General features: G+C 41.5%; 1 protein-coding gene across 2 annotated transcripts in view; it reads right to left on the bottom strand.

The window, feature by feature from the left end:
• The window catches only part of LOC115133276 (myotubularin-like), a 64,564-nt gene that overhangs the window by 21,906 nt on the left and 29,956 nt on the right, over positions 1-12,702 (bottom strand). For both annotated transcript variants that reach the window (XM_029666349.2, XM_065021807.1), the window contains 6 exons: positions 5,629-5,739; positions 5,318-5,419; positions 4,994-5,077; positions 2,778-2,927; positions 2,359-2,544; positions 341-526 (listed from right to left, as the gene is read on the bottom strand). In XM_029666349.2, coding sequence (XP_029522209.1) covers positions 341-526; positions 2,359-2,544; positions 2,778-2,927; positions 4,994-5,077; positions 5,318-5,419; positions 5,629-5,739 — 819 coding nt within the window. The remainder of the gene's footprint in view (positions 1-340; positions 527-2,358; positions 2,545-2,777; positions 2,928-4,993; positions 5,078-5,317; positions 5,420-5,628; positions 5,740-12,702) is intronic.

Genomic DNA, 12,702 nt, shown 5'->3' with positions numbered 1-12,702 from the left:
AGAGAGAGTGAGAAAGAACAAGAGAGTTAAAGTCACTACAGTGGACCACCACACTGTTACCCCCACTGATCTTATCTGCTACCTGGATGGCTCCCAATTACACCAGCTAGAGGAGAGGGGTGTTGAGGTGTGTGTGTGTGTGTGTGTGTGCTAGGGTTGGGCTCAATTAAAATTGAAGGCAGTCAATTCAGGAAGCAAACTGAAATTCCAATTCAATGATTGACAAAGACTTCTAGATAAACTGAAACGGAGAAGTCATTTATTTTTTATTCAAATCACTTCCTGAATTGACTGACTTCAATTCGAATTGAGCCCAACCCTGGTGCATGCACATCCCTACCTTGATGTGTTCTAGCCAGTGTGTGGACTCCAGACTAGACAGCCAGTGTGACTCCTCTACGTTGGGATAGACGATGTCCTTTAGCTTCTTCAGTGACTCTCTCATGACGTGGATGTTGTGTATGTCCAGAAACACCAGCTCAGCGTTCTGATAAGTGTCGTCTCCTTCGTAACCCCCACCCGTGGCCTATAGGGATGGAATAGAGGTCAGAGGTTAAGGTTAGAGAGTGATGTCATCATTCATGGACAACAACAAAAATCACTGGCCCGGTTTGAATATTGAAAAAAAATTATAAGGGACATTTTGAGAACTTAAGGAACATCAGGTACTGCTGGAATGTCTGCCAATGGCTTGTCCATATTTTTGTTAGAAATTACACTGGTCACTAAACATTTATAAAGTATTTATAAACTATAAATAGGCCTCGTCTAAAGTGATGGCTTATTTTTTTTATTTATCCGTTATTTTACCAGGTAAGTTGACTGAGAACATGTTTTCATTTGCAGCAACGACATGGGGAATAGTTACAGGGGGGATGAATGAGCCAATTGTAAACTGGGGATTATTAGGTGACCGTGATGGTTTGAGGGCCAGATTGGGAATTTAGCCAGGACACCGGGGTTAACACCCCTACTCTTACGATAAGTGCCATGACTCTCCGAGGTCATCTTTAATGACCTCGGAGAGTCAGGACACCCGTTTAACGTCCCATCCGAAAGACGGCACCCTACATAGGGCAGTGTCCCCAATCACTGCCCTGGGGCATTGGGATATTTTTTAGACCAGAGGATAGAGTGCCTCCTACTGGCCCTCTAACACCACTTCCAACAGCATCTGGTCTCCCATCCAGGGACTGACCAGGACCAACCCTGCTTAGCTTCAGAAGCAAGCCAGCAGTGGTATGCAGGGTGGTATGCTGCTGGCTAAAGGACCTACAGTTCTGGAAAAAATTAAGAGGCCACTGCAAAATGATCAGTTTCTCCGGTTTTACTATTTATAGGTATGTGTTTGCGTAAAATTTACATTTTTGTTTTATTCAAAGCACTACGGACAACATTTCTCTCAAATTACAAATAAAAATATTGTTATTCAGAGCATTTATTTGCAGAAAATGACAACGGGTCAAAATAACAAAAACAATGCAGTGTTGTCAGACCTCAAATAATGACAATATTTTTATTTGGAATTTGGGAGAAATGTTGTCAGTAGTTTATATAATAAAACAAAAATGTAAATTTTTACCAAAACACATACCTGTAAAACTAGAGAAACAGATCATTTCCAGAGGTGTATGTTCAAAATCTTAGAAATGATCTTAGGAATCATAACATATTTTAAAAAGTTGTTTATAAATGTGAATACATTTGTTTACTAACATTTACAAATGTGGGCGTAAGGATTATTAAATGATGAATAAACTATTTACTAACCCATTATAAATGCCTTATTCCAAGGTGTTATTATAAAGTGTTACCCATTCCTCACTTGAGGGTGTTCAAACAGGGCCATTAGTAAATGCTTTGGGCTTTTGATCAGTCCATGACACACACACACTGCCGGCACAATGTGCAGAGGGCAGCTAGCTGTTAAAAGCCTCTCACTTGGGTGTCAGACATTTTGGGATTATCCTCATAGATTCCATATCAGCAGAGTCCAAACACACTCACACACAGTGTAGTTGATGTGGCCTCTTAGCTTCTAAACTCTACATCCTCGATTCTGACACCAGTAAACAATGTAGGAGACTACTAGCAAGGCCCTACAGTAGACAACAAGAGATACACAACAGTCCATTCTATGTGGATGTCTAAAAGACACCATCACCAACACACCTCCTTCCAGAACATTGCACCGTATCACTCTTTGTATGTAGCAAAGCTTTGCTGTGATGTAGGAGCTCACAGAAAAAAAACTCAATACCAAAGATTCCTCGCTAGCTTTTCTGTACATGTTAATAAAAAGGGTGGAAGTGTCCCTTATACGATCCATTGACCCCATTGTGACCTTTGTCCCCTGACCTTGTTGGCAACGGCGTTGACGCTGGGCCGTGCGTCGTAGATGGTGAGCTTGGCAGTGCCGTTGGCCTCCCGGATCACGTCCAGGTAGCGCTCGTCGTCCTTGTTCCTCTTCCCAGACATCCCCACCAGGGGCTGGGAGCAGCGGCAGATAACGGCCTGGTTCTCACGGTGGATCCAGGATAGGACCTAGAGAGAGGAGAGAAAGAAAGACGCAGTGTTAGAGTGAGCGAGAGAGAGGGTTAGGTAAGTGGGCAGGTGGGAGATGGAGAGGGAGGGGGGTTGGGTGTAAGGAAGGAAGTAAGAGAGATAGAACACAGGGATATGATAGAGGGATAAAGAGATGGAAGAAAAGAAACGGGATAAGGTGAATAGAGAGGGCAGGAAGAATGTGAGGATAGGATGAGGAAATGGGGAGTTACCGGTATGCGTCCTCTCGACCTGAAGGTAGACACTTTCCTCAGGTCTTCCTCTGTAGCTTTGAAGGGAACCACCAGTATAGTGGGGTAAGTGTCACACAGCTCATAGTTGTCATTGATGAACGTGATACGCCACTTGTCAGTGGGTAAGCCCTGGGGACCGAGGTAGACAAACACCCAATCAGAGAAGAGATTGCAGGTTGTGACTCGAAGGCATTATTGGTGAAGTACAGTACTACATCACCGATGACAGGATAAGGACAGTATTTAAAAACAGACTAAGTACAGGTAACACCAACACAAAGTGTCTTAATAGGATGTTGGCCAACTACTAGGCTTGGGCAGTATACCGTATACAGGGGTATTTCGAAAAAGCCACGGGGCGCTTTTTCAATACCGTCAATACAGTTCAAAATATTTGACATTTTTTAATACATTTGAATATTCGTAGCTACTTTTTAAGTAAATACCTGCAGTCAACTTGTGCAATACATTAGGAGATAATGAACATCACTCACTGTCGTGCAGCATGTGCCTGGTGATTTAATTAAAGTATGGAATTCACAACTAAATGTTTGCCAGCTAGATATCTTATAACTATTAAGTTAACTGTCTAAAATGTGCTAAATTCTTTGCAGTTGTGCATTTGGTTTGCTAATTTAGTTGTTAGTTAGCTATCCAGCTAAGTGGTTAGCTTCGTCCAAAAAAATGTATGCATTCGCTTGGTAACAGCAGATAGTCCCCTCATGGATCAAGAGTCTTGCTCGCTAATATTTGTTTGGGGGTTCAGCAAACTGTGAGTAGCATTTTTGAGTTACTTGTATACTTGTACAGTTTAGTTCAGAAACTGTACAAAATGTTTGTTAGCATTCTCTATGAGGATTCCTTAGTACTTGTTAGCATTTCGTTAGCATTCTGGTAAGTGATGTTGTTTTGGCTTTGAATATTAGTATTTTTTAAACAAATACCTGCAGTCAACTTGTGCACTAGATAATAGATAAAGCAGATTGTGTTTACCATTTCGTCGTTAGATCACTTTATGAAGCTTACAGTTACTAGTTTCCGAAAACAGCTGTTTGAGACAGTCGTGTATGTTTGTTTACAAAGATGAGCAAAATGGGAGATTCGTGAGGTGAGTCACTCCTGCTGCACAACTTAAGTGAGGTGATTAAGTTACACTTGTATGAGATTCACTACTAATGTTTGCCAGCTATATATTTTATAACTATTAAGTTAACTATCTAAGATGTCCCAAATAAATTCTCACCAGCTGGGTTTTTCTAACTTGTTAGCAAAGTGACTAACGTTAGCTTGCAAGATCAAGCTTCTTGGTAACAGCAACAGAGAGGATCCCCTCCTGGATTGAGATCCCTGCTGCCTAATATTTGTTTTGTGCATGCTGAAAACTGCATTTTGAGATACTTGCATAACTTTATGAGCTGGGTTTTCTTTCCTAGTAGTAAATGTTTGCATACACTCATTAGCATTTACCTTGCACCTGCTATGAGAATCCTTAGTACTTGTTAGCATTTGGGCCTTTTTATTTTTTTTATTTTTTTTACGTTTACCGTATATCCCGGGATGGCACATGGTTTGAAGGTATAGAAATCTGGATACCACTCCCAAGCCTAGCCACCACGAGCCAGAACAGCTTCAATGCACATTGGCATAGGATTCTACAAGTGTCTGGAACTCTTGGAGGGATGCAACACCCTTCTTCCACAAGAAATTCCATCATTTGGTATTTTGTTGACGGTGGTGGAAAATGCTATCTCAGGCGCCGCTCCAGAATCTCCCATAAGTGTTCAACTGGGTTGAGATCTGGTGACTGAGAGGGCCATGGCATATGGTTTACATCGTTTTCATGCTCATCAAACCATTTATTGACCACTTGTGCCCTGTGGATGGGGGCATTGTTATCCAATGAGGGCATAGCCTTGGTAGACAAAATATATATATATATTTTTTTACATGATCCTAAGCATGATGTGATGTTAATTGCTATTTTAAGTAAGGACCCACACTTGTGTGGAAGCACATGCTTTCAATATACTTCGTATCCCTCATTTACTCAAGTGTTTTTTATTATTTTGTCAGTTACATGTAAGTGACTGAGTTAAAAGCTGTGACATTGGACCTGGCCCAATAGACACATAAAACCTATAAGACTTATCATAGCAATGTAATGACACATTTAATAAGACAATGATAAGGCTTACCTGCCGCCTGAACTCTTCCATGGGTTTGTAGACACTCCAGCCATTCTCTTCATATTTCTCCTGACTCAGGTAAGCAAACAGAAGCTGAGGGAGAGAGAGAGAGAATGTGATTGACTTGTCAATACTGAGGTTTTATTACTCACATTGTGAGTGATTGTTTGATTCTAATGATGTGCAAAGAGAAATAACAGGCCACCTCAAACTGACGAACTCTAATAAAGCACGTCATGTACAATTATAGTTGTTAAACAGTTATTAAAAGTGTTAATAATATCAGGCGAGACTAAATAAAAAAAGGTAGAAGGAAAAACGGTGTGTACGTACCAGGCTGTGGGATAGTGGAAAGGCATATCTAAAGAGTATATCGAAGATGTCTCTTCTACTGTGGCCCTCTTGCTTCAGCGCAAACCTCAGGTTCCTCATGTCCTGTTGGGAGACACACACAAAATGTCAGTACAAAATAAATAGTTATCGTCTTGATGTTGTAACTTCCTGATCCAACACTGGAATTAACGTCTCTGAGCACAATGTTAAAAATAAATGAAATTGTGTTTCATTCCGATTATATCTGACAGACTAGGACTGAACCATTGTGTATAAAATAGGGGTGTCAGGGCCATGATGAAGTATCTTACCTTGCAGGTGATGTCCAGCCCGTATGAGTTTTCCCCCCGACTGGAGGCTCCGCCCATCTTCTCCACCCGGCCAATGGCACCCAGCGGAACGTTCAGGGTCACCGACGGGTCCTGTGATGTCACAAGAAATAAAAACATGTGATTGGTCCTGCTGAGATTCCAGTTATATCACAACAGAACACGCCATAAAATGATGATTGGTGCTGCAGTGGTTGAACTGAAATCATACTTGATATTGGTATTGAGAGGGCACAAACCATATAATTGTGTAATGCACTAAACTCTTGAATATGCTTTATGTAGACAATATTTAATATGCAAGATAGGGCAGACTTATTAAGTAAACCCTTAGTAAAGCATAGGCCCATGTAGCAGGCACTTATTCGTATCACGTGCATCAGTTCATAGTCACCAGAGTATGTGCATGTGTGTAGAAGTAGTATGAAGTCAGCATATTGTTAAAGTGTTGTCAGATGTTGTATTACAGACAGTGGAGTATGCGTTCCAAATGGCTCCCTACTCCATATCTAGTGCACTACTTTGACCAGAGCCATATTGGACATATGGGTTAAAAATAGTGCACTACATAGGGAATAGGGTTCCATTTGGGACGTAGACCGGAGTAAAGAGCATTACTGCTGCAGTAGTGTCCCTGTAGACTGTAATAACCTACTCCATCACTGACACACACTCAATTACACACACGCACATGCACACAGACTCACACACATACACACAGATGCACGAGCACGTGCACACACACACCACTCTCCCTGACTGATGATCTCCGATAGAGCCAACCTTGGGACCTCCACGTCTGTTCAATCTATCATTCTCTAACCATCCCTCTTCTCTCTTGTTCTCCTCCCTCCATCCCTCTGTCAACTTGTCAATGCCCCCATACCTCTCCATGGACCCTGGCAACTAGCCCCGGCAACATTACAACTTACAGAAACTGAAAACAATACAGCAAGTGCCCACGAAACTGTGCCAAACATTGGTGGTGCCAGGAGAAAGCGAGAGGGAGGAGGAAAGAGCGAGAGAGAGAGGGATATGGGATTCCCCACTTTTTGTTGTGTTGGAGATTAACGTCTTGTCTAAAACAGGAAGAATGAAAGTGAAAATACCAGAGAGACTGGATTACACTTAGAGGCACAATATTGCTTTATTTAAGAGTGTGTGGTTATACTCATTTCCAAATAACCTAGACAGAGCCAAGTCACACACAACTACACACAGACAGCAATAGCAGACACACACAGTATTGTACCGCTTGACTAAGGGCCTCTTCTCACTACAAGAGATTGCCTACAGTAAAAATCATAATAGCAGAGAAATGTTTTTGAAACAGCTGAAATTTATAATAATTTTCCTTATTATTAGAGACATATTATATTTAGTTTTTTTACCTGAAATTGCAGTAAAAGCCGGTTAATCTGAAATTGATGTCGTAGCTTTAAAGTAATCTCAGAACTCCATTTATTCCATTGCAAAAGCAAGCAGGAAAGCAAGCAGCAACTCCCCAGTGAATTAACAACTGTTTTAGTCACAATGAGCTTTTTTGCATGTAGGCCTACTTATTTGCATGATATTGATGAAATGAAGCATGGTTTGTTCTAAGCCTGGCTGATAATCAATCTAGCTAGGTATTGTTCAGCTAACTAAATGTTAGGCAACTTAGCTAGTAAGTTAGTATTTGACATTTTGCAGGATGAAATCTTTGATGCACCATCCAATTTTTAAGTGTCCAAATAAATCATTAAAAAACAATACTAAATAACAAGAATAATAATGGCAACTACTGTCTAATAATAATAGAGACAAAAAGTTGTAAAACTACTAAATAGGGCTACATCTTAAACTGCTGCAATTACTAATACAACTAATAAAACTAAGTACCTATAATATATATATTTTTTTGCAGCTGCACATGAAGACACTTTTAAAGTACTTGAAATGTTCCTCATTGACTGACCTTCATGTCTTAAAGTAATGGACTGTTGTTTCTCTTTGCTTATTTGAGCTGTTCTATAATGTTGGTATATTACTACATAGGGACACCTTCTGTATACCTTGTCACAACACAACTGATTGGCTCAAACGCATTAAGGAAAGAAAGAAATTCCACAAATTAACTTAACAAGGCACACCTGTTCATTGAAATGCATTCCAGGATACTACCTCATGAAGCTGGTTGAAAGAATGCCAAGAGTATGCAACACTGTCATCAAAGCAAAGGGAGGCTACTTTGAAGAATCTCAAATATAAAATATGATTTGTTTAACACTTTTTTGGTGACTACACGATTCCATGTGTTATTTAATAGTTTTGATGTCTTCTCTATTATTCTACAATGTAGAAAATAGTTCAAATAAAGAAAAACCCTTGAATAAGTAGGTGTGTCCAAACTTTTGAATGGTACTGTATGTCACTTAAAATAAATGTTGGACCTTCTGTTAAAATGACATTACTTTAAAATGAACACTAAGACCATGCTCCTACCTTCAACATGACAATGTTGTCATTGAACCAGTATTATTTGTGACCGACCGCCTTGATTCGGTCTTAAGTAGCAAAATTTGAAATGGTGTTTTTTACATTGGATAAAAGCAGACACACAAAGCTACATTTGAGGAACAACGGGAAAGTAATTCTGCTTTGAAAGTTAATCAACTTGTAACCTCACAGAAAATAGCCATTTAATGTTTTGGTACCTACTGGAGAGCTCTTTGTCTACACCCATTCAGCATCGTTCACACCCTCTTTAGCTTTAGCTCCACCCATCTCTTTAAGGGTTGATCTGAGCGTTCTGTCCTAACAACAACAGTCAAACACCCAAGCTAACTGGCAAACATTGTTAAGACATGTTGCTAGCTAGCTAGGTAAACAATGAACCATAATCCCAACTCATGACATTACTACCCTGCTTGAATCTGCAGGTAACTAACCATCCAGCAATCTAGCTAACATCAGGCTATAACTAGCAAAGCAAATGGCTCTGAGATAATAATACAATTATACATAACATTAGCTAACGAGCCAGCCAGCTAACGTTAGCTAGCTAGCTAACAGTACACTAACTTGAAATGAAAACGACTGTCAAAATTAGAAACGTGTAATATCTGAAAATGTTGCTAGTTAGACTATCTTACCTGTATACATCATGGATGGTTGCTTCTCCCTGTCACAGATGCTATGGCTGCACTTAGTTTGAAGAGTTAATCCAGAGACAGGTGTTTTCTCCATCTCCTAAAATATCATACTCTAATCCCAGTGATTTCAACAAGCCACGTTAAACAGGATTACCTACACATACTGACCAGCTCAAATAGACAGAAGCATGCGATATGGCAGACCAATCCGACTCATCTCTCGGCATGTCCAGCCCACCTATTAACTCAGCCAATCATGGCTAGCGGGAAGGTTGCTGCCTTTTTCTGTGGCTAAACCAACTAGGCCCGTAATTGAACAATTGCATTTTAATAGAAAATAAAAAGTGAAGGTGAAGTAGTGACCCAAGACAAACTAGCTTCCAGAAACGATTCACATTTAGTCCTTTATTACAACTACTGCATATTTTCTTGTTTTTATCCCATTTCCTATAAAGGGGTAAGGCGCAGGGGAAGGAGGCTGCTTTTTGGAAGTGGTGTGGAATGGTTGGCGAGCTGCGGACACCCTACCAGTTCCTGTATTGGCCATCAGAGCTACAGCATCCAATGCTACAAGGAAGAGCACAATGAAGCACCTGTGCATGTAGCAATGTTTTGAGGTTGTGAAAAGTCCTGACAGGGACATCCTGCCTTGCCTGGTTCACCAATTACTTTGCAGACAGAGTTCAGTGTGTCAAATCGGAGGGCATGCTGTCCGGTCCTCTGGCAGTCTCTATGGGGGTGCCACAGGGTTCAATTCTCGGGCCGACTCTTTTCTCTGTATATATCAATGATGTTGCTCTTGCTGCGGGCGATTCCCTGATCCACCTCTACGCAGACGACACCATTCTATATACTTTCGGCCCGTCATTGGACACTGTGCTATCTAACCTCCAAACGAGCTTCAATGCCATACAGCACTCCTTCCGTGGCCTCCAACTGCTCTTAAACGCGAGTAAAACCAAATGCATGCTTTTCAACCGATCGCTGCCTGCACCCGCATGCCCGACTAGCATCACCACCCTGGATGGTTCCGACCTTGAATATGTGGACATCTATAAGTACCTAGGTGTCTGGCTAGACTGCAAACTCTCCTTCCAGACTCACATCAAACATCTCCAATCGAAAATCAAATCAAGAGTCGGCTTTCTATTCCGCAACAAAGCCTCCTTCACTCACGCCGCCAAGCTTACCCTAGTAAAACTGACTATCCTACCGATCCTCGATTTCGGCGATGTCATCTACAAAATGGCTTCCAACACTCTACTCAGCAAACTGGATGCAGTCTATCATAGTGCCATCCGTTTTGTCACCAAAGCACCTTATACCACCCACCACTGCGACTTGTATGCTCTAGTCGGCTGGCCCTCGCTACATATTCGTCGCCAGACCCACTGGCTCCAGGTCATCTACAAGTCCATGCTAGGTAAAGCTCCGCCTTATCTCAGTTCACTGGTCACGATGGCAACACCCATCCGTAGCACACGCTCCAGCAGGTGTATCTCACTGATCATCCCTAAAGCCAACACCTCATTTGGCCGCCTCTCGTTCCAGTACTCTGCTGCCTGTGACTGGAATGAACTGCAAAAATCGCTGAAGTTGGAGACTTTTATCTCCCTCACCAACTTCAAACATCAGCTATCCGAGCAGCTAACCGATCGCTGCAGCTGTACATAGTCTATTGGTAAATAGCCCACCCATTTTCACCTACCTCATCCCCATACTGTTTTTATACTGTTTTTTATTTTATTTATTTATTTACCTTTCTGCTCTTTTGCACACCAATATCTCTACCTGTACATGACCATCTGATCATTTATCACCCCAGTGTTAATCTGCAAAATTGTATTATTCGCCTACCTCATGCCTTTTGCACACATTGTATATAGACTGCCCATTTTTTTTTCTACTGTGTTATTGACTTGTTAATTGCTTACTCCATGTGTAACTCTGTGTTGTCTGTTCACACTGCTATGCTTTATCTTGGCCAGGTCGCAGTTGCAAATGAGAACTTGTTCTCAACTAGCCTACCTGGTTAAATAAAGGTGAAATAAAAAAAATTTAAAAAAATCATCAGACTGGCCGTGAAGAAGGTGCCCTCTGACCCCGTAGAGACATTTTCATGGTTGCTCACAATGTTGGAGTCAAATGGACCTGAGATCCCAAGAACTGTCCTATAGTGTAAGAGAATTGAAGACTGTTCTTTTCTGTACAAGGTTTTTCAGAATTTCCCTGGGGAGAAATCTGTGCATCCAGCAAGAGCAGAGGGCACAATGGAAAACAGGTTTTTGGACATGTACCACTCAGACACCCAAGGACATAAAACTGCACATCATCGCAGCCTTAAAATAAGACTAATCTAATATCAGAGTTGTGATGGCTAGGCTACTTCAGCACTGTCCAACATGTAGTCAACTATGGACCACAAGACGTTCAGTCTTAATTGCAGGCATATGGAATAGTGGGGAGTGCCTCCAAACTATTCAGACCCCTTTGCTTTTTCCAAATTCTAAAATTGATTAAAAAAATATTTACACACAATTCCCATAAATGACAAAACAAAAAAGGTTTTTAGATTTTTAATTTTTTTTTTTACGTCTGCAGCATTGACAGACCTCAAGAACACAGTGGCCTCCATCATTCTTAAATGGAAGAAGTTTGGAACCTCCAAAACTCTTCCTTGAGCTGGCCACCCGGCCAAACTGAGCAATCGGGGGAGAAGGGCCTTGGTCAGGGAGGTGACCAAGAACCCGATGTTCACTCTGACAGAGCTCCAGAGTTCCTCTGTGGAGATGGGAGAACCTTCCAAAAGGACAACCATCTCTGCACCACTCCACCAAATCAGGCTTTTATGGTAAAGTGGCCAGACGGAAGCCACTCCTCAGTAAAAGGCACATGACAGCCTGCTTGGAGTTTGCCAAAAGGACTCTCAGCAAATGAGACAAGATTCTCTGGTCTGATGAAACCAAAATTGAACTCTTTGGCCTGAATGCAACCTGTCATGTCTGGAGGAAACCTGGCACGATCCCTACGGTGAAGCATGGTGTTGACTACATTTTGTGGTGATGTTTTTCAGCACCAGGGACTGGGAGACTAGTCAAGATCGAGGCAAAGATGAACGGAGCAAAGTACAGAGATCCTTGATGCACATAGCCAAGACAACGCAGGAGTGGCTTCGGGACAAGTCTCAATGTCCTTGAGTGGTCCAGCCAGAGCCCGGAATTGAACCTGATCGAACATCTCTGGAGAGACCATTGAATAGCTGTGCAGCAACACTCCCCAACCAACCTGACAGAGCTTGAGAGGATCTATAGAGAAGAATGGGAGAAACTCCCCAAATACAGGTGTGCCAAGCTTTTAATTTATATTCAAGTCAGTTAAGAACAAATTCTTATTTACGATGATGGCCTACACCGGCCAAACCCGGACGACGCTGGGCCAATTGTGCGCCACCCTATGGGACTCCCAATCACGGTCGGTTGTGATTGTGGCTTGTAGCGTCATACCCAAGAAGACTCAAGGCTGTAATCACTGCTAAAGGTGCTTCAACAAAATGTATGCGTAGAGGGCCTGAATACTTATGTAAATGTGATATTTCAGTTGTGAAAATAAAAAAATAAAACTGTATTTTGTAGATTGATGAGGGAAGAAAAAAACAATTTAATAAATGTTACAATAAGGCTGTAACGTAAAAAAAAATTGGAAAAAGTCAAGGGGTCTGAATACTTTATGAAGGCACTGTATCCTGTAACATGGAAAACAGCCTGTTGGGAGTTTCAAATAGTACAAGCTGCAAGCGGGTGAAACTGTTACAGCTCTTTTATGATGTCACCGTCACGCCCTGGTCTTAGTATTTTGTGTTTTCTTTATTATTTTGGTTAGGCCAGGGTGTGACAGGGGTTTATTATGTGGTGTGTTTTGTCTT

This window comes from Oncorhynchus nerka, linkage group LG8 (assembly GCF_034236695.1).
Source record: "Oncorhynchus nerka isolate Pitt River linkage group LG8, Oner_Uvic_2.0, whole genome shotgun sequence".
Lineage (NCBI taxonomy): Eukaryota > Metazoa > Chordata > Actinopteri > Salmoniformes > Salmonidae > Oncorhynchus > Oncorhynchus nerka.
The sequence above is the reverse complement of the archived record's forward strand: the minus strand, read 5'-3'. Positions and strand labels throughout refer to the sequence as shown.